The sequence below is a fragment of the Bos indicus genome, chromosome 10 (assembly GCF_029378745.1).
Source record: "Bos indicus isolate NIAB-ARS_2022 breed Sahiwal x Tharparkar chromosome 10, NIAB-ARS_B.indTharparkar_mat_pri_1.0, whole genome shotgun sequence".
Classification (NCBI taxonomy): Eukaryota; Metazoa; Chordata; class Mammalia; order Artiodactyla; family Bovidae; genus Bos; species Bos indicus.
Window position 1 is genome coordinate 78,931,257 of NC_091769.1, and position 22,512 is coordinate 78,953,768.

Here is a 22,512-nt window from a genome sequence, read left to right on the forward strand (position 1 = left end):
TGGACAAAACCAGAATTCTATTAATCAGGAAGAATAGGAGCACAGCTTTGGGTAGCTAATCAATAGTGTAGGCTACAATCTCCTTCTAAATATATTTGTTTTTTGGTAATTTACTTTTTTGCAGCAATTAATACACAGCTGGGAAACCAAGTGCTTTCCCTCTCTGGCTTCCTTCACATCCCTGTCCACCCACTTTCCAGTCTCATCCTCTTCCAGCCAGCAGAGACTCTGCTCTGTGCCCAGCCAGTCCATGTCCCACGTTGCTCAGGTCTGATTTAGAGGCCCTTCCTTGGGGGACCTTTTCTGACTCTATGGCCAGGGTGTACCGAGCTGGCTGATTGGTAAGAGTTCAGGAAGTTTACAAGTTGGTTGTTAAACACAGTCATCGTTAAGAATTAAATAGCATAACCTTATAAATAAAACTATATTCAGAACAAAGGCAACACATGCTCAAAATTCACCCTTCATTCTACTACATTTTACTATTATCTTGGGGTTATGGATACAAGAGATCCAACCAGTCCATTCTGAAGGAGATCAGCCCTGGGATTTCTTTGGCAGGAATGATGCTAAAGCTGAAACTCCAGTACTTTGGCCACCTCATGCGAAGAGTTGACTCATTGGAAAAGACTCTGATGCTGGGAGGGATTGGGGGCAGGAGGAGAAGAGGACGACAGAGGATGAGATGGCTGGGTGGCATCACTGACTCGATGGACGTGAGTCTGAGTGAACTCTGGGAGCTAGTGATGGACAGGGAGGCCTGGCGTGCTGCAATTCATGGGGTCGTAAAGAGTCGGACACGACTGAGAGACTGAACTGAACTATGGATACAAGAGTTTGACTTCTGTGAGAACCACTTGGCTGTATGGACTATAACATAGAACAGTATATGACTGTAAATTGTCTGCTACAATTTATAATAAACATATCTTCTCTGATAAAGGTAGTTACACACATACCTGCCTTCTTCCCCACTAAGTCAAGTTTTCTGTCATGCACCCCACAGCACAGTACCCTGAACTTGTGCTCAATAACACATAAGACACTTAGTGACATACTTGTTTAATGTTCATTTTCACCAGCAGACCCCAGAGATCAGGGACCACGTCTATTCACTGTGATATCTCCAAGAAGTCACATGAGCAAAAGCATCATAGTTCAGCTCAGTTCAGTTCAGTTGCTCAGTTGTATCCGACTCTTGGTGACTCCATGGACTGCAGCATGCCTGGCCTTCCTGTCCATCGCCAGCTCCTGGAGTTTTCTCAACTCATGTCCATTGAGTCAGTGATGCCATCCAACCATCTCATCCTCTGTCATCCCCTTCTCCTCCTGCCTTCAATCTTTCCCAGCATCTGGGTCTTTTCCAATGAATCAGCTCTTTGCATCAGGTGGCCAAAGTATTGGAGTTTCAGCTTCAACACCAGTCCTTCCAATGTACACCCAGGTCTGATCTCCTTTAGGAGGGAATGGTTGGATCTCCTTGCAGTCCAAGGGACTCTCAAGAGTCTTCTCCAACACCACAGTTTTAAAGCATCAATTCTTCGGCATTCAGCTTTCTTTATAGCATCATGGTTCATCTCTCCTTTATTCCTACACTGTTTGGGTAAGTGAGGTTGTTGAGGCCACAGATCTTATCAGAACTTCCCTCTTCCTCTTCTCTGCCTCAGGTCAACAGGAGAGGGGAATCCATTTACCTTCATAACCGAGCCAACTGGGTGACCGTAGGCATCTGCTCTTCCAATCCCACCACCAAGACCCCTAACGTGATGTTGCTGGCTCATCTGACACCCACCGCCCAGAAAGATTCAGAACCCCTGTTTACAAGTCTCCTGACATCTCCTTCTCCAGAAAATCTGGTGCTTACCAGGTGAGTTACAAAGGAAAGAGGTTCACGACCTGTCAGAAAAAGACGCTTTTACCCCGGAGGAGATGAGACTAGAAACACAGATGATAAGTGCTCCTCACTTTGTTTCCTGCTACAGATGACAGAGTCATATCCTTAGAGTCTGGGGAGGTTGTCTGACAACCTGGCAGTCAAAACAAATGGTTCACCTTTAACTTCTCAAAAATTAAACCTAGGGGACTTCCTCGGTGGTCCGGTGGCTAAGACTCCACACTCCCAATGCAGAAGCTTAGGTTCGATCCCTGTTCAGGGAATGAAGGTCCCACGTGCTGCAGCTAAGACCTGGGACAACCAAATTAATTGACTAATTATATAAAATGAAGTCTGGAGTGCTGCAGTCCATGGGGTCGCAAAGGGTTGGACACGACTGAGTGACTGAACTGAACTGACTGAACAGGAACTTCCTCCCCCACCATCCCAACTTCCATCAGGATTAGTTCTGTTCTTGTCTCAATCCACCAACTTGCTGTAGGACCCACGGCAAATCACTCTCAGTCTCAACCTTGCAGGACTAACTAAATGGGACAACTTCTCCTAGATGAGTAATAAATAGCTGATATACCAGTTGATAGTCTTAGGAGTATGATTCAGGTGAGTTGGTCTTCAGGAGCCTGATTATATGTATGAAAAATCAAGGTTTTGAGCCTCAAAAACCATGAGCCAGACCTGGGAACATGTGGCCACAAGAAGGTACTGCCGCATCCCACGCCGGCTCCTCCCCAAACCTGTTTGAGAGATGCACCTGGTGTCCTGTCTCACTCCACAAATGTCTATAACATGAAAGGCCTTGTGACAGTTTCCAATCAGGCCTCCAGATGATATTTGCATTTGTCTGCAGGTTTCTCCCTCTGCAGTTTGTGACTCTCTCTGTACATGATGCCGAGAATATGCGCATCAAAGTAAAGCTGGTGAGTGGCCGAGCCTACTACCTACAGCTCTGCGCCCCTGCATGCAAACAAGAAGCCCTGTTCTGTCAGTGGGTAGAGCTCATCTCCCTCTTGAATAAGGAGAAAGCCAAAGCTTCCAAAGTGTCGGAAGTCTCCAGCCTCTCGGAAATCACGAACAGCACAGACATCACAGGCTCAGTGGACATCATGGATATAGCAGCCTTCCCCGCCATACAGACCTCACACCTGTCCACATGTTCAGACCCCAACAACGATGTAGAAAGCGTTGATTTCTCGGAATTCACAGACATCACCGATGTCACCGACGTCACGGATATTCCAGAAAATGAGGTCACTGAGGCCCCAGATATAAATATTGTCACAGAAGTCACAGAAGTCACAGACATCTGTGGAGTCACAGCAAGCTCAGGGGTCAGAGTGGTGTTTGAAAATGATGACATACTCAAGGCCAAGCAGGAGGAAAAGGTATGTGACATAGAAGACTTTCATTCTCTAATAATTACTCTCTTTCACTCTCTTTGGTGAGCTTCATGACATTGATTATTGAAATAGTATGGAGTTTACTCTGATTAACCTAACACTAAGAATGAGATCTGATCCCTGAACCCCTGCTTAAAAGAGTTGTAAGATGTCCCCTGAAATAGGCAGTGACCATCCATACCATAAAACTTAACCCTGTATCAGGAGGCATGGTAGGATAAAAAGAACTTTGGTATCAGAGTCAGAAGTCCTGGGTTGGAATCCTGCCCTGCCTGCTTCATGTTAGTTTGGCCAAGTCACTGAACATGCAGCTCTCAAGTGAGAATATTAATATCATGTAAGGGTTATATTAAGGTTTAAATGTGCACAAATATATGAAGTACACTGAAGGATGGGGTGAAACTTCAATAAGTAAAAGTGAGGAATAAAAATAAGAAAATAAATTCCCCAAAGAAGTGAGCAGCTTTAGAAATAGCCAGAAAGTGGAAAAACACAGAGCCATATCCAACAATGTATCAGTTTGGCTGGAGCATAATATATGTGGAAAATATGAAGATATAGGATTGGAAAATTGCTTACAAATCTTAAATGCCAAAATAAGAAGTGTAGACTCAGGCTTTGAACAAACCTTAGCCACAAAAGCTCTGTATAAGGGAGTGAAGGGGCTGTGTTTTTAAAAGGTTATTCTGATGGCAGGACAGATTGTAGGTAAAGAGATTGGTGTGGAGACTGTAGCTGAGAACTCCCCGTGGGGCCCAGGACAGAAAGATGACAGAGGGAAAAGATGGACATTTCACAGAAGAAACCACTAGCTACTAAAATCAGTGGAAAAGGTTAACCTCACTAGTAATAAAAAAATGCAAACCAAAAAATATTTCATCCATAAAGCTGTTAAGAGATCAACACAGTCAGCATTAGTAAAGTTGGGGTCATCTGGGAGTTTCTAAAGATTCATGGCAGGGTGAGAATTAGAACAAACTTTCTTGAAATCATTATGAGTCAAGAACCTAGAAATGTTGACACCCTTTGACTCAGTGACTTCACTTTTAAGAATCTTTCTTAAGGAATTAGTGAAGTCGCTCAGTCGTACCCGACTCTTTGTGACCCCATGGATAGTAGCCTGCACCAAGCTCCTCCATCCATGGGATTTTCAAGGCAAGAGTACTGGAGTGGGTTGCCATTTCCTTCTCCAGGGAATCTTCCCAACCCAGGGATCAAACCCAGGCCTCTCACATTGTAAGATTAATCTTAAGGAATTAATCACCAATAAGAATGAGAATCTAACTATAAAGATGTTAATTGTACCACATCTATTCTATGTTTATAAAAATAAAATAATGATAATGAAGAAGTAACCTAAACATCCACCACAGAGGAAGGGCTAAATGAATTTAAACCACAAAGGGCATGTTGCATGTTTATATCATTCAGGAGCAACCAAAGTGACGGACAAGATTATATCCACTCAGTAAATATTGGTTAAATGAACATTTACTCCATAGCGCTAATTCTGTTGGAGAATTTTTCTTTACTTGGAAAAATATTTATGATATAAAGCTGAATGAAAAATGAACTAAAGGGTTTTATAATCCTTATTACATAAAAATGCAAGTGTATACATAGATAATAGGAGGGGGAGAAAGTCATATTGTTAATAGTTATTTCTGGGCTTCCCTGAGCGCTCAGTTGGTAAAGAATCCGCCTGCAATGCAAGAGACCCCAGTTCAATTCCTGGGTTGGGAAGATCCTTTGGAGAAGGGATAGGCTACCCACTCCAGTATTCTGGCCTAGAGATATCCATGGACTGTATACTCCATGGGGTTTCAAAAGTCGGACACAACTGAGCAACCTTCACATCCTTATTACATAAAAAAGCAAGTGTATATGCAGACAATAGGAGAAGGGGAAGTCATATTGTTAATAATAGTTTATTTCTAGGTTGTGGTCTTATAAGCAATTGATGTTTTATTCTTTACGGGTTTCTGAATGTTCTGCTTTTTATAATAATAATTTTAATTAAAAAAATTCAAGTAGCTTTACAAAGTTTTTAATAACATAGGGAGATTTTTATAATAAATTTTGAAGTGAAAAAATATGGGCTACAGCACTGCAATATGATCACAAAACAGGCACATTCAAAATAAATAAATGGAGAAAAAGACCAGAATGAAATGGCCCATAGTAGTTATATCTGGCCTGTGGCATCAAAAAGCAATAATTTTCTCCCTTTCACTGTATATCTTTTAGGATTTTCTAAATATTCTATGAAAAATATATATTGCTTTCATTGTCAGAAAAAATGTTTAATTTTTACAGAAGATTACTGCATTATTTTCAAAGAACAGTACAGAGGTGGTGGAGTAGATAATGACAAAAGGGGGAAGAAGGCGCAGATGTCAGTGATGTTAAACAGACAGAATCTTTCAGACCAGCTGGCCTATGGCTCTGAGGCCCAAGAGCGAGTCTGGGGGAGGCGAGGAACGACAGAGCAGTGGTGCTAATAACAGACGCCAGGGGCACTAGGAGAATGGCTGAGATACTAGAATGCTAAATTTTAGGTCTTTTGAAAAGCAAACTCTTTAGTATTTTTATGAACCTCCAACTCCTGTCACCTATTAGATGCTCTTAAGTCAAGAGCAACTTTGGATGGGAACAATTGGTGGCAAGACATTTCTAGAAAACCTTCCTTTCCCTGCCAGTTGAGGGAGAGGAAGCCCTGTGACTGAGTCCTAATTTTCCTTCTTGAGGTGATACTGGTGTGCATGACCACGTGAGGTTTCGAATGTGCTGTGCCGGGCCCCCACGCTGCCAGCCTCCAGGCCCACCTAGGCTCCTCTCAACGGCTGTGCAACACCAAGCCTCATCCCTTCATCACTGTACTTGTGCGCTCAAGGGCACTCAGTAAATATGAATGAAATGATTACTGCTTCATAAATAATCTGTTTCTGTGTGATGCTCTTCTGTCACCTGATTTGCTGCTGCTTGTTATTTTCAAAGGAAAAAATGGAAAACATTCTGAAGTCTGGGTGTTTACGAGATACAAAAAGTAAGAATGAGTTTAGAGAATCCCCAAAACGTGTCACCATCTCAAACCTAGCACTGACTTTCGAAGGTGAAAGATGTTTTCAAACTACCTTGACTCCAGAAGAAGATGAGACAGAGAAATCCAAAGAGATGAGCGACAGACCCCGTGAAATAAGGACAATGGACTCTGAAAGCACAACTCTCAAGGCTGAAGAACCCAGGTATGTGAAGCAGGGAGATGCCAAATGATGCTAAGACATGAAATATGTAAATAAGTGCATGCTTTAAATCCCTGCAGGACTTCCCTGGCAGTCCATTGGTTAAGACTATGCCCTTCCAATCTAGAGGGCATGGGTTCAATCCCTGGTCAGGGAAATAAGATCCCACATGCTGTGTGGTGAGACCAAAAATAAAGGAAAAATAAATAAAGTCCCTGCAACTCAGGCATTTGTCATGGAAGATTCTCAAACATACGAATGACATATGAATGATGACATAATCTCAGACATATGAATGATAACACAATCAACTCAATTATCCACATTTGGTTTCAGTTCAGTCCAGTCGCTCAGTCGTGTCCGACTCTTTGTGACCCCATGAATCACAGCATGCGAGGCCTCCCTGTCCATCACCAACTCCCGGAGTTCACCCAAACCCACGTCCATCGAGTCAGTGATGCTATCCAGCCATCTCATCCTCTGTCGTCCCCTTTTCCTCCTACCCCCAATCCCTCCCAGCATCAGAGTCTGTTCCAATGAGTCAACTCTTCACATGAGGTGACCAAAGTACTGGAGTTTCAGCCTTAGCATCATTCCTTCCAAATAACAGCCAGGGCTGATCTCCTTCAGAATGGACTGGTTGGATCTCCTTGCAGTCCATTTGGTTTAACCTTGTCTAATTTTTATTTTCACATCAACTTCTTAAACCAGTCAGCTGGCATTCTGCGCTATCTGCCTTGTATAGATGGTGTGTGCTGAAGGAAATAAAATAGAATGATGGTGTCCACATTTTGGAGTTAGGGCATTGATTGTCTGGAGTAATTATGGGTGCTTTTATCTTTACACTTCTATTTTCTTCTTTACATGTCCCTTACACTTTTCTACACTTCCAATGAATAACTTAATAATCTGAAAAAATGTTTTTATAATCATAAATACCCAATTACATGATGAATGTGAGAGACACTGTGGTATTATAAAAATAAAAGTTAATATGTTTATTCTGGAGTAACAGCTATCAAGAAACCAGAGAAAAACATAGAGATCTAAATGCTATATTAGCAAGAATGAAAATCAGGAATGTATTGAACTATGTCTAAGTTATTTTTAAATATAAAAAGGAACAGGGGAAAACAGGGAAACAAACTTTTTAAAGGTGTAAGTCATTCATTCAATATGTACTGAGCATCTTCTATGTGCTAGAGACAGGGCATACATCAGTGAAAACAAGTCATGCAGTGTTTCGTTCTAGTGGAGGGTATCGATAATCAAACAAAGTGTATTATACCAGCTGGAATGTGCTGTGAGAAAACAAAAAGTAACAGAAGCATTTGAGGAGGGAGGGAGTAGGTCTATCTTATATAAGTGGTCAGGGACTGCTTCTCTGAGGAAGGGCAGAGATCTGAAGAGAGGGTAGAGCGCTGGTGGAATGGTTTCAAGATGATTGACTGTGTAGCGATTATAAGAGGGCCATATTATGTGTTCAGTAAATGGTCATGATTGTCACTATTAATTCATTTCCAACAGCAAGGATAAAAGAAAGTTAGCTATTCTGTCCGAAAAAAATCTTAATCGACTGAGGGGTAATCGTTCAAAACTCTCTTTTTCACCTCCTTTCCAGCTAAGTAGGGATCCAGGGAAGCAAAGGAATATGGATGATCCTTGGAAGATTCATAAACCTTGAAGTCAGAGTAACATTTTTTTACTCTCTAGCTCCTGGGCAGCCACATTTCTCACAGTTCTAGAGCCTCTACATCCAAGTGTCAATACATTCCAGGTGTTGCTGGATCTCGATTATGATTTCAATGGTCAATTTCAATTCAATTTCAATATGATTTCAGTTTCAAATTATGATTTTGGTGGTCTGCTTAAGCAAAGCATTGTGTCCTAGCGAGGGTTTCTATACCAGTGGTTCTTAATGTGCGGCTGGTCAGCAGCAGCACCTGGGAGCTGGTAAATGATGTAAATTCTTGAGCCCATTCCCACCCTGCTGAATCATAAACTCTTGAGATGGGCTCATCATTTTGTGTTGTAATAAGCCTCCAAGTGGTTCTAATGTACAACCATGTTTGAGGACTGTTGCCTTATGAGAAGCCAGTCCTAGAAACAAAGTCAGATCAAGCAAGGAGTCCTCTCTTGTGAGCGCTTCTTCTAAGGCCCAAGAACCAAAATGAGGGTTTCTCTTCATAGCCATAGGAAGAACTATCAGTTCAAATTCAAGGAAGTCCACTTCAGAAAATTTTCCTATATGACCAGATGTTCTGAAATTTGCATTAAAAAGTATATTTAAAGTCAATTAATTGCATTTTCTTCTCTGATAGCCACAGCTGCTGCTCCTGCGGCTAAGTCGCTTCAGTCATGTCCGACTCTATGCGACCCTATAGACAGCAGCCCACCACGTTCCCCCGTCCCTGGGATTCTCCAGGCAAGAACACTGGAGTGGGTTGACATTTCCTTCTCTAATGCATGAAAGTGAAAAGTGAAGTGAAGTCGCTCAGTCATGTCCAACCCTCAGCAACCCCATGGACTGCAACCTACCGGGCTCCTCCATCCATGAGAGTTTCCAGGCAAGAGTACTGGAGTGGGGTGCCATTGCCTTCTCCAATCGCCACAGCTAGGCCTTCCAAAATTATGTTGAATTAAAGTGGTGAGCTCACTGACTCGATGGACGTGAGTCTGAGTGAACTCCAGGAGTTGGTGATGGACAGGAAGGCCTGGCGTGCTGCAATTCATGGGGTCACAAAGAGTCGGACACGACTAAGCGACTGAGCTGAACTGAACTGAACTGAAAGTGGTGAGAGTGGACATACTTGTCTTGTTTCCTGATCTTAGAGGAAATGCTTCCAGCTTTTCACCACTGAGAATAATGTTAACTGGGGATTTGTCATTTTTGTTGTTCAGTTACTCAGTTGTGTCCGACTCTTTGGGACCCCATGGACTGCAGCACAGGCTTCCCTGTCCATCACCATCTCCCGGAGCTTGCTCCAACTCATGTCCATTGAGTCAGTGATGCCATCCAACCATCTCACCCTCTGTCGTCCTCTTCTTCTTGTGCCTTCCCAGCCTCAGGGTCTTTTCTAATGAGTCAGCTCATCGCATCAGGTGGCCAAAATATTGGAACTTCAGCATCAGTCCTTCCAATGAATATTTAAGATTGATTTCCTTTAGGATTGACTGGTTTGATCTCCTTGTAGTCTTGGCCTTTATTCAGTTCAGTTTAGTTCAGTCGCTCAGTTGTATCTGACTCTTTGCTACCCCATGGACTGCAACAAAGCCTGCCCTCCCTGTCCATCGCCAACTCTCGGAGTTTACTCAACTAATGTCCATTAAGTCGGTGATGCCATCCAACCATCTCACCCTCTGATGTCCCCTTCTCCCGCCTTCAATCTTTCCCAGCATCTGGGTATTTTCCAGTGAGTCAACTCTTCGCATCAGGTGGCCAAACTATTGGAGTTTCAGCTTCAACCTCAGTCCTTCCAATGAACATTCAGGACTGATTTCCTTTAGGATGGACTGGTTGGATCTCCTTGCAGTCCAAGGGACTCTCAAGAGTCTTATCCAACACCACAATTCAAAAGCATCAATTCTTTGGCACTCAGCTTTCTTTATAGTCCAACAGTCACATCCATACATGACCACTGGAAAAACCATAGCCTTGACTAGACGGACCTTTGTTGGCAAAGTAATGGCCTTTATTAGGTTGAGGTAAATTCCCTCTATGCCCAGTTCCTGGAGTTTTATCATAAATGGGTGTTGAGTTTTGTCAAAAATTTTCTGCATCTATTGAGATGATCATATGGTTTTTGTTCTTCAATCTTTTGATGTGGTATATCACACTGAATATTGGGAAAATCCTCGCATCCCTGGGATAAATCCCACTTAACTGTGATTTATGATCCTTTTAATGCACTGTTAGGTTTCGTTGGCTAGTATTTTGTTGAGGATTTTTGTGTCTATGTTCATCAGTGATATTAGCCTGTAATTTTCTCTCTTTTTTGTGGTATCTTTGTCTGATTTTGGTATCAGGATGTTGGTGGGCCTCATAAAATGAGTTTGAGGGTATTTCTTCTTCTAAAAATTTTGTAATAGCTTCAGAAGGATAGGTGTTAGCTCTTCTGTAAATGTTTGATAGAATTAATCTGTGAGGCCATCTGGTCCCAAACTTTTGTTTGTTGGGAGTTTTCTAATCACAGATTCAGTTTCAGCACTTGTGTTTGGTCTGCTTATATTTTCTATTTCTTTCTAGTTCAGTCTTGAGACCTTTCTATTTCTTTCTAGTTCAGTCTTGGGACCTTTCTATTTCTTTCTAGTTCAGTCTTAGTACCTTTCTAAGAATTTGTCCATTTCTTCTAGGTTGTCCATTTTTTGGCATGCTTATAGTCTCTTATGATCTTTTGTATTTCTGTGAGGTCAGCTTTAACTTCTTTTTTCATTTCTAATTTTAATGATTTGAGCTCTCTCGCTTTTTTCTTGAGTCTGGCTAAAGGTTTATCAATTATGTTTATCCTTTCAAAGAACCAGCTTTTAGCTTCATTGATCTTTTATTTTGTTTTCTTCATCTCATTTATTTCTGTTCTGATCTTTATGATTTCTTTCCTTCTACTAACTTTTGATTTTGTTTGTTCTTCCTCTAGCTGCTTTAGATATAAGGTTAGGTTGTTCATTTGAAATTTTTCTTGTTTTTTGAGGTAAGATTGTATTTCTATGAACTTTCCTCTTAGAATTGCTTTTGTTGCACCCTAGAGATTTTGGGTCATATTTTCATTTTTATTTATCTCTAGGCATTTTAAAATTTCCTCTGATTTTTTCAGTAATCCATTATTTGTTTAGTAGCATATTGTTCACTTTCCACATATTTGCATTTTTTGCAGGTTTTTCTTTTTTTGTAGTTTCTAAGCTCATAGCACTGTGATCAAAAAAAAAAAAAAATACTTGATATGATTTCAATTTTCTTGGCTTCTCTGGTAGCTCAAATGGTAAAGATTCCACTTGCATGGAAGCATATACACTACCATATGTAAAAGAGATAGCCAGTGGGAATTTGCTATATGACTCAGGGAACTCAAACCAGGGCTCTGGTTTGACAGCCTAGAGGGGTGAGAGGTGGGAGGTGGGAGGGAGTTTTAAGAGAGAGGAAACATATGTATACCTATGGCTGATTCATGTTGAGATATGGCAAAATCCAAGACTATTGTAAAGCAATTATCCTTCAATTAAAAATAAATAAAATTTTTAAAAAGTAATCATCAGTCAGAAGGAGTGAGGGAAAGACAAAGAATGTAAGAGACAAAGGTATAGCAGCAGGTGCCACTCAACAGGAAATGTACTTTTTGCTATGTACAAGTATGACTTTCATAGAAAAGCGTAAGATTTCTAAAAAACAAGTGAGATAAAAACGAATCCATCCAGTCTAGCAATTTTTCCTAAACAGTAATTAATCAGGTCTGATCATTCTGACATCTTCCTCTGCTTTATTTCATTCAATATATCTCAAATTCTGTCCTGCCCCTGTCTAAGCTTTCAGAAACACCCAATTCAAAAATCTTAACAAGGTTAACTGTTTAAATCATTTCAACTTCTTCTTTCCTCATCCTTTTGCAAATAATGGATGCCCTGAAGCACTGGATTAACTTTTAGTGCCTTAAAAAATCTTTAAAAAGTAATAAACATTTTTAAAGCATAGTTTTAGATTTACAGAATAATTGAGCACATAGCACATACAGCCCTACACCCACACCACTGCCACCTCCTCACCCTCCCTCATCCCCAGTTTCCCCTGTTAGTAACACTTGCCTTAGTGTGGTACCTTTGTTAACAGTTAATGAACAAAACATATATTATTAATAAGTATAGTCCCTAGTTTAAGGTTCACTCTCTCTCGTACAGTTTTATGGCTTTTGACATATGCATACTGACATGTATCCACTGTTACATACAGAAAAGCCTCACTTCCCTAAAAATTCTCTGAGCGTTAGACTGCTCGTAGTAGTTTCTTAAAATGTTACAAATTGTAAGGATAACTTGTTTCTAGATTGAAGTGAGCTGCAAGTGTGAAGTTTTGTTACTCTCACTGTTATGATTGGTATTAGAAATGAGAAAATGAATGCCTATATAAATAGCAAAAATCTTAGAATTTTAAGATTACAAAGGATCTTAGTTAGCAAATCCCAAAATCTTCCAGGCTCTGCCCTTCAGTCTCTCAGCTTCCTGTATCATTTATCTGCTGACTCTACTGTAAAGAAAGAAAAAAACAGATTTTAAAAACAAAGCAAAAAATGAATTTTGGTTCTAACTAATCCTCTTAGTCCAATTTAATCAAGTATAGATTATATTTTAGTGCCTATTTACATCAGGAACATAATTACTAGCTAGAGCCTAATTTTAGAATGTTCATTATAATTGAAAGACGTAATAAAATCAAAGAACAGAATGGGATTCACTGATACTTAGTCCTGGGATATTTGTAGGATCAAGTCAGGATGCTGTGAGAGTGATAAATGAATTCTAGTGTATATTTTTCTTCTCCAAGACCATGGATTTCGGTGACACCTTTCTAACCGTGTACTTTGAAACAAACAAACAAACAAACAAAATTAAACAATGACCTTGTTGAGTATTTTGCCCTCAAATTCATTGGCCTTTAAAATGTAAATTGAACAATTTAAATCTAGATAAGTGAAAGATTATGGAAAGTTCTATAATGTCACTTTGGGTACTTTAGAAATGAAGGATTTACTTTATAGAGCATTTATATTCCTTTTTATACCTTGGCAATAGTGTTACTGTGATTCTTCGCTTTGTTTTAAAGAGGATAATGGCAGGCTTCATTTTAGTTTGCACCTACTCTTTTAAAGTACATTTATTTGGTACCTCTCAGTATACTGAAAACTTTTATCATTAAACTCAACCTTATTTAAATCACCAGACCCATTTGGTAAAGGTTATGAGTATTTGCAAACTTCTCAGAAAATTACTAATTTAACCTTTACATTTGAAAGATTCACTAAAGAATTTGAACTGCATGAATTTGCCAGATCCTCTAAATGGATCAGAATTATTTCTTTGTACATTTATCTGAGAAGCTATTATATAAGGATAATTATTCTTCCCATAATTCTCTTACTCAAACAGCAAAACTTTCAAAATAGCTATTGCAGTATAGCCAAGAAACAAAGATTTGGTGAAAATTAACTGGCTTAAGTTTGTATTTTAGCATTCAGTAGGTTAAGAAAATAAGTATTTTAATTATTGATATTAATTTTAAAAGTCAAACATACAGGGACTTGCCAGGTGGTTCAGTGGTTAAGACTCCATGTTGCCAGTACAGGGGGCTGGATACCTGGTCTGGGAACTAAGATCCCACAGGCCATGTAGCATGGTCAAAAGATTAAAAATTTTAAAAAGGTATCAGGCATGCAGAAAACAGACTTTATTCAAAGATATCTCTGAAAGTAAAATAGTCCAAAAAACTGACAGCTAGTCCCCTACTTTATATCCACTAAGCTGTAAGAAATTGTAATAACTTGGATGAACGATTGAGGTTATTCACCTAGAAGACTCCCATCAAGGCCACCAAGATTGTGATGAAGAGCTAGCAGAGGTGGGCAACTGCAAACCCTGGCACCCATCCATTCCAGAATATATCCCACATGTCTACAAGAGCATATATTCCCAATGCAACTAACTCCATTTACAGAAACCCCTGAACAGCAGCAGTTAGCTTCTTTTAGTCTCAACCCCAAATGAGTTTTTAGGGTCTGGAGATGTAGCATGATAGGGATCCTTACAGCCTCATTGAGTGACAGATGATAGCCACAATAAAAATAGATTATATGTGATGACATACAACTCACTTTTATGGCTTTTGTAGGTTGGACAGCTTGCATGTTACATAAATTTAGGTAATTTTACTCTAAGATGCATTATAATGGGTAATACCCTTGGCTGGGGCTTCTTCCCACATGGCACTAGTGGTAAACCTGCCTGCCATTGCAGGAGATATAAGAATCATGGGTCAGTCCCCGAGTTGGGAAGATCCCCTGGAGGAGGGCATGACAACCCTCTCCAGTATTCTTACCTGCAAAATCCCACAGACAGAGGAGCCTGGTGAGCTCCAGTTCACAGGGTCGCATAGAGTTGGACATGCTGAAACAACTTAGCACGCACATGTGCACCCTTGGCTTACTAAATATATGTCATTATACCTACTAAGTACTTAGAGAATGGTTGTTTTCTCATACCTAGTAATTCTTTTCTAAATATCTGCGGTTATACTGGCCAAACTTTGAAATGTGCTATTTATTTTTACAGGAGCAGGAGAACTGATTCAGACACTTCAGGTATGGACCAAATTCCACCATATTTCTTTGTGATCCCTTGTATCAAGCCGTCACCTCAGGGCCCTGGAACAGACAGAGTAGCTAAAAACAAAGGAATCGAGCCAGACATTTTGAGGCATTCCCTTTCCTGTCTTTGCTTCCTTCTGAGAGTCTGTCCTACAGAAATGGCCTCAAAGACTACATTCATGCTATCTTTCAAGCAGTAGGCACCACTTTGCTTTTTTCTGCACTGATAGAGTTCCCTAGTTCCCAGGATCTCTAACTCACAGGGCAGGAGCCACTCCCAAGCTAGCTCTGCGAGCAGAATCAAACATGATATGGCCTGTTACTCCTGCTGATTTGGAAGGGAAGTGATCACAGCTCAATTTCTTGGTAAATCTAAAATCTGCTAGCCCCTCTTTTCTTCCTGCTTGTGTCTTTGTCTTCTGCTCTGCGGTCAGGTGATAGAATTTAATGTTTTCTTCTGGCAGCTTTTTCTTTACATATTCCCACATCTCGGGGTCATTAACTGGCAACAACTGTTTGAAGTAAAGGCCGTCATGTAAACACTAGTGGAGAGTTCTTCCCTTGCTTGCTGCTGACCCACTTCTGAGTGACTATCTAACCTCTGGGGAGTAGAAGAGACCTCTGCTCCAGTCATGCACATAAAAGAACATCATGGAAGGAACACAAAATCACATTTCATTGAACTTAAAAAGGAGGGGAAAAAAACACAGAAATACTTGAAGGTGTTTTTTAGTCACATTTGCAGGAGTCCTACAAAAGAAAAGAAAAGAAAATGATTGGGGGGAAGAACTAAATGGGAAAGGGGATCAACCTGTATTTTTGGGGGGGAGCACATGCAGAAATATGTAAAATTGTACACATGAAATTTATATAATGTTAAATAAGTAAATATTAGCTCAATAAAGTTTTTTTTAAGCCAATGATTATAGAAAAGCTATTTATACAAATGGGGTTCATCTTTGGGCCTTCCCACTGGACTTTAGTGTCCAAAAGTACCAGAGGAGCTTCACGATAATGTGGTTTTTACCTATATTCCAATCTATAGAACTGAACCTGAAAACAAATGCTATTATAGTTTATAAGAAAAATATAAAATTTCCCTCACAGTATATAGAATTTTCATCTATCAATTTCTATCCCAAATTTTATTTCAAAAAGAAATCAAATCTGTAAAAATTCCCAAGATATGCTATTACAGGCAAATATTTTCTTCTTATTTTCTAAAGACAATATTAAATCTAGCAAAAACCTTATAACTTAATATATAATTAGTAGCTGAGCATATAATTAGTACATTATTCATACATTCTGAAGTACTCCCTATTTAAGCCACGGAAATTTAAAATTAATATAGGACATTGATACTTCCATTTTAATCTTATATGAGACTGATTCACCTGCCTCCTGGCACAAACTCAATCTTGTTCAACTGAATAAACATTCAATGCTCATCTATTATATAGGAGGCACTGAGACAGACTCTGGGAGAGATTAAAAATAAATAACAGGACATATACCTGGCCTCAAGACATGTGCACAAATAATGTAAGTCAGAACGTTACAGGCCCTCTAAGAGAAAAGTAGAGAACATACTTTTTGCTCAAAAGAGAAAATCATGAAGGAGTCTATGAAGATGGCAATCTTTGTGTTAGGAAAGAGGAAACAAAAATACCTGCCTCTGTGCCACCCCGTGGACTATACAGTCCATGGAATTCTCCAGGCCAGAATACTGGCATGGGTAGCCTTTCCCTTCTCCAAGCAGATCTTCCCAACCCATGAATCAAACAGGGATCTCCTGCATTGCAGGCAGATTCTTTACCAACTGAGCTATTAGGAAAGCCCAATATAAGCAACAGGGTGGGCAAAATCACAGGGCTGGGACAGTGGTGGGCATATTCAGTTTAGGAGCAGTGAGAGCAAGGCAGGAGCCAGTCTGGAGGAGTCTTAAACCACACTAAGGAGTTTGGATGATACTGCTTGGTAGGTAAGGAGGATCCACTGAAAAGCCAGGGAAATGACAAAATTAACATTACATTTTAGGTAGATTACTCTGACTGCAGTCCCTAAGAGAAGCTGAAACAGGTTAGAGGCAGAACGTCATTATAATAGTCTGGGTGAAAGGTACCCAAGTCTTGACCAGGCAAGAAGCAGTGAGATGAAAAAAGACCTGAACACACAGTCAACAAGCTTTAACACCTAACTACTTGTGAAAACAAGAGAAAAAGAGAAAGTAGAGGCAACATAACTAGGAGGTACTGAGTCCATGAAACAAGTTGGGAAAAGGAAGAAAATCTGGAAGGAAAAGGTGAAGAAATAAGCTATGAAACACTGAGCTTAGAACTGAAAGTCCTAGATTTGGGTTCCGTTTGTCCTGTTTCACGAATGTGTCATTTAATCTCTCTGGGTCTCAGTTTTCCTCAGCTGTCAGATGTGTGTGCATATGGGTGGGGAACAAAGGCGTGACTGGCTGTGTCAGGGCCCTTTCTGCTGCTATGGTTTATTAGCTCATGTTTGTGGTCCTGGTAGCCAATCTATGTAAATTTTAGCAAGCAGCTTGAAATGGGGCTCTGGCAATGAGGAGTTGAGGAAAGATACAGCAGACATGCAGCGAAATTCCACTCTGAGCTGTTAAATCATGAAGCTGGTACAATATACAAATTCAGCATGCAGTTTTCACCAAGTATTAATTATTTTCCCTGTTTGTTTTCTTTCCTGTACTTTCTCATTCTTTCCACTTTCCTTTCCTTTATCCTCTCACTTTTCCTTACTTAGGCTTGTACAGTTTTTCAATTTTCCCTCTGATTTGCATTTCTTTCCCCTTTGCCACACTCCTCTGAATCACTTTTTTCCCCTTTCACATTCCCTTACTCACACTTAACACTCTTCACCCCAAGGAAGCAAAGATTAGTAACCTTGTCCCATTGAATTTAGACTGAATGTAGACTGAAAATAAGTTTGTAAATCTGATTTCTATTTTAGGCAGAAGCCAGAATAATAACTGTTCCCACAAGAGTAAATCAAATCACTGTTTCTATTAACTTCCTCAGATTCACATTCAACAACTCTTGGGCAAGGCTAGTTGGGGACAGCAGTCTCCGATTCTCTCTAACCTCTGAACAGTTTGGAAGAATTACACTTTTCCTCCTTTTTGAGTAGGGTTTCAGGTAAAGCAGCACTTCAAATGTACTGTTTTGATGAAAAGTCTACAAGGTAGGGCCCAGGCTAAACCCATCTCTTTGGATCTGGGTCCATCTCTTTCCTTTTTTGACTTTCCATTTCTTACCTTTCTAAGCTTTATTCTCTTTACTTTTGCTGATTTTCTTTACAATGAGCCCAAACAGTAGGCTTAGCTATGATCCCCTGGCATTTTTCCAAGATGGAAAGAAATGAGACAAAGGACAGAGATTAAGAAAAGAAGAGAGAGGGAAATCATTTTTGAAATACTGGGCATGTCCTCCCCTCCCCCACCCATCTATCTTTTCCATTTTCTTCTTAATTATTGCAAATCAAACCCTTGGAATCCTAAGAAGTAATGGGAGAATTCTAAAAGGGAAACTGAAATTTAATAATGGGCTCCATTGGAAAGAATAAAGACATTTTTGATGAGGTTAGAAAATCATTTGAATTTAAGACTCAAGTTCTCTCTCTTTGTGTTAATTTCTTCTCTCTGGTTCTTGGCCTTTTTCTTTCTTTCTCGTCTCCTCTTTCTAATGATCTCACTTCCACTTTGCTGGACTGTTTCCTGGCTCTCCGCTCTCCTGTCAAATCCCCTCTAAATTCCTCACTCTCGTGCCTCATCTGTCGTCCCTTTCTCAGGGGAATGGATGTCAGGAAAGGAAAGTAAAACAGGAAAAGAAAAGGCCAGTGGAAAAAACGTATAAGACAACTAAGGTAATTTCTGCAGTTATAAGTCTCTATAGATGTAAATGACATAATGACATGACATTTTCACAAAAAGTTGTCAGTAAACAGAATCTTTTAACAGTGAATCATATTACTTCTATTATAGTAATAATAGAGGTGGAATGGAATGTTGAGGGTTTTGCTGTGGTTTCTGCTCTAGAATCCACCAGGGGTCAAAATGTAACATCAGCAGGGGGAGAGGGCGCTTCAGGTGAGGCACTGGAAGAGAATTACTTGCTGCTGCTCCTAACGATGATTCCTTTCATTCTCATTGCTACTCTTGCTCTCTGCTCCCTTATCGTACTCTTTCCCAACCTGCTTTCTCAGATTAGCCAACACAGCCAAAGCCTCTTACTTTCACACCAAAAATTATACAAATTCCTCTAGAGTCTCTAGAGGGCTGCCATGTACATCTGCACAGATTGTACACTGCACAGAATTGGGGGCCCCATTCACAATTACTCTGTGCAATGCATAACTTGCCCGGCTGTGTGTGGTGGCCAACAGTGTACTAAGTTTCTCTGAGACACGCTTTACAGTGAGCTATTTATGAATGAAACTTCTCTCATTTGCCTGTCCTAATATAACTAATGCTGTGTGTGTGTGTGTGAGAGAGAGACTGCATATGCACACACATATATTTAAGGCTAAATTCACACAATTAAACAAACAGTTGGTGAAGCAGGGCCGACTCCAACAAGAAGCACATGCCCATCTTATTAGGGTTCTGATGATGGAATTGAGGTGCCTACCCTTTTTTTCTACCTTTCTGTCACTCTGCCAACTAAAGTCAGTTTAGCATTTGAGCATTCAGTTTATTAACAGGGCCCCACCCAGATGTACACCATCGGCCAGAGACAACGCACCAGAGAAAAACAAGTGTGGCCAAAAAACATCAAATGTTCACATACGTTAATCCCCTGGCCTCCACATACGCTCCTCATCTGTGTTGTTCTTCTGTCACTTCTGTTTCCCCATTAAGTGTGCTCTTAATAATGTTCTATGGTGCTAGACACTGAAGGGGTGGCACCCAGGGTGACATGCTGGTTCCTACACCCACCTAGGGAGAGTTCCAAGCCTGGCTATTTCTCAGTATATTATAGCCTTTAGAGGGAGAAATTCCTTTTAAAAGTGAGCCCAATACACTACAGCAATTTCATCCTTTGACTGATACATTCTATAATGAGAAATTTCAAATACTGTGGTCTCATTAAGAGAGAGCTACAGATGCAAAGAAGGGCAAAAATAATGGTATATATAACATATTTAGATCTTGACTTTGGAAATTTTAAAAGTGGCTCCCAAATAGTTAAATTGTGAATTACTAATATATGGGGAAAGGTAGATTTTTTTAACATGGCGAAAAAAGTTTGCTACTAATAAAGACTTTGTATTGATATTATTATTACAACTGAAATCATGTGAAAGTTACTAGGCCCCTTATTTACAATAAGCATAAACTATGTGTGTGTAAATCGCACATACATTTGACTAATTTCAGGACTCAGTTTAGCACAAATCAAGAACTTGCAAATAATTCAATGACAATGTCTACAAGCTCTAAAGAATAAAAGTCCATAATTTTAATCTTGACTTCTTGATTTACTAGGTAACTGCATGGTAGAAGTAATTTTTAAAAACAAAAATTTTAAGAAATTCCTTTAACATTGTATCAACTTCTAGATTTAAAAAATGATAACTTACCTGTCCAAAGGATATTTATTGTTATATTAAGAAGAAATACTGTATTATAAATGTAATTTTACTTATTTCAATCACTTATTTTACTCATATCTAGTTATTTTAAGTTTTACATATAACAGTAATAGCTTTACAAGATTCTGTATTTCAGACTTTCGAATTAACTGAACTAACTCCATCTTTTTTCTTTACCAGATAAATGTAAACTACTAAATTAAAAGCAAGCACAGCTCAAGAAATAACAATTGAAGGAAGGGAAAACAAAGCAGCATCTTTCATGTGGCAGAAATAAAGGCTACTACTAATCATTAAGCATTTGATCCATGTCAATCTTTCTTAAATCTTAATGATTGTTAATTGTGGATATTGATTTTAAAGTAAGTAGAGAGCTATATACTTCATAAACTCAATTTTTATCTGTAGGGCTTCTTTTCTGTGGGACTGTTGAATGAATATGTTGTTCTCTTTGGTTTTACTTTTCTCATTTGGATATTACCCCACCACTGATAGCATATTGAAAAGCAGAGACATTACTTTGCCAACAAAGGTCCATCTAGTCAAGGTTATGGTTTTTCCAGTGGTCATGTATGGATGTAAGAGTTGGACTGTGAAGAAAGCTGAGCGCCGAAGAATTGATGCTTTTGAACTGTGGTGTTGGAGAAGACTCTTGAGAGTCCCTTGAACTGCAAGGAGATCCAACCAGTCCATTCTAAAGGAGATCAGCCCTGGGTGTTCTTTGGAAGGAATGATGCTAAAGCTGAAACTCTAGGACTTTGGCCACCTCATGCAAAGAGTTGACTCATTGGAAAAGACTCTGATGCTGGGAGGGATTGGGGGCAGGAGGAGAAGGGGACGACAGAGGATGAGATGGCTGGATGGCATCACTGACTTGATGGACATGAATCTGAGTGAACTCCGGGAGTTGGTGGTGGATAGGGAGGCCTGGAGTGCTGCGATTCATGTGGTCGCCAAGAGTCGGACACAACTGAGAGACTAAACTGACTGACTGTGTGGTCTCTAACACGGGGTGCCCCAGGGTCCTCAAAGCCAGGACCATATTATTTCCATCTTGTGTTTCACTGAGCACCTGGCCTAAGAGGCAGTACTTATGGAATCAATGAATGCCATTTTCAAACAAGTTTTTTAAATTCTCTAACTTTTAAAAATAAAGGAAATACAGACAGTCCCCATCCAAAGAATCGTTTGGATTAAAAATAAAAAAATTTACTTATTTGTCTGTATTGGGTCTTGGTTGCAGCACATGGACCCTCTAGTTGTGTCCTGTGGGCTCAGTAGCCACAAGTAGGATCTTATTTCTCCCACCAGGGATCAAACTCACATTCCCTGCATTGTAAGGCAGATTTTTAACCACTGGATCACCAGGGAACTCCCTGTTTGGATTTTTAAAAGCCACCACTTACCTATTTTCAAAACTTTGCCAGTCATTCTACCATATGCTTTGCATAGATTCTCAGTCTTCACAGTAATCTGAGGGGTATGATTACTTTCCTGTTTTACAGACAGACGGTGAAAGTAAAGCTTGGACAATTAAGTTACTTGTTCAAAATCATACAGCTAAAAATATATGTGTGTGTATATATATATATATATTTTTTTTATTTTATACAAATAGTACTGGTATTTCCTACCAGTGACCTGAGTTGCAATAACAAATATGTCTCCCCTCTATCTTCCATTTCCCGTCCCACAGACAATGCTCTAGAACTACATGGTCCAATATGGTAGCAAATGGGTATGTATGGCTCTACTGAGCACTTGAAATGTGGCTGTTGCAACTGAGAAACTGAATTTTAAATTTCTTTTCATTTTAATTAAAAAAAAACTGAAGCAGTGTAGAATTCTTCTTCATTAAACATAAATATTGTTTGGGTAAGGTTATGTTTTTTCACTTCAACTCTTGGAAATTTAGCATCTGTACTGTGATAAAGTGTAAAATATGCAATTGATTTTTAGGCCTTAGTATGAAAAAGAATGTAAAATACCTCAATAATTATTATATAGATTATATG

At 39.7% G+C, this 22,512-nt stretch overlaps 1 protein-coding gene across 4 annotated transcripts in view; it reads left to right on the top strand.

Moving 5' to 3' along the window:
• Positions 1–22,063, top strand: part of GARIN2 (golgi associated RAB2 interactor family member 2) — a 36,525-nt gene extending 14,462 nt beyond the window's left edge. The window contains exons 3-8 of one of the 4 annotated variants that reach the window (XR_011568662.1): positions 1,668–1,867; positions 2,742–3,276; positions 6,289–6,536; positions 14,844–14,872; positions 17,651–18,769; positions 20,678–22,063. Coding sequence is in view for 2 of the 4 variants with exons in the window: in XM_070796745.1 (XP_070652846.1) it covers positions 1,668–1,867; positions 2,742–3,276; positions 6,289–6,536; positions 14,844–14,872; positions 18,695–18,759 (1,077 nt within the window). In the remaining 2 variants the exon portion in view is untranslated. The remainder of the gene's footprint in view (positions 1–1,667; positions 1,868–2,741; positions 3,277–6,288; positions 6,537–14,843; positions 14,873–17,650; positions 18,770–20,677) is intronic. The other 3 variants (XR_011568661.1, XM_070796745.1, XM_019969082.2) reach the window with 3 other exon arrangements.
• Positions 22,064–22,512: the final 449 nt, after the last annotated feature.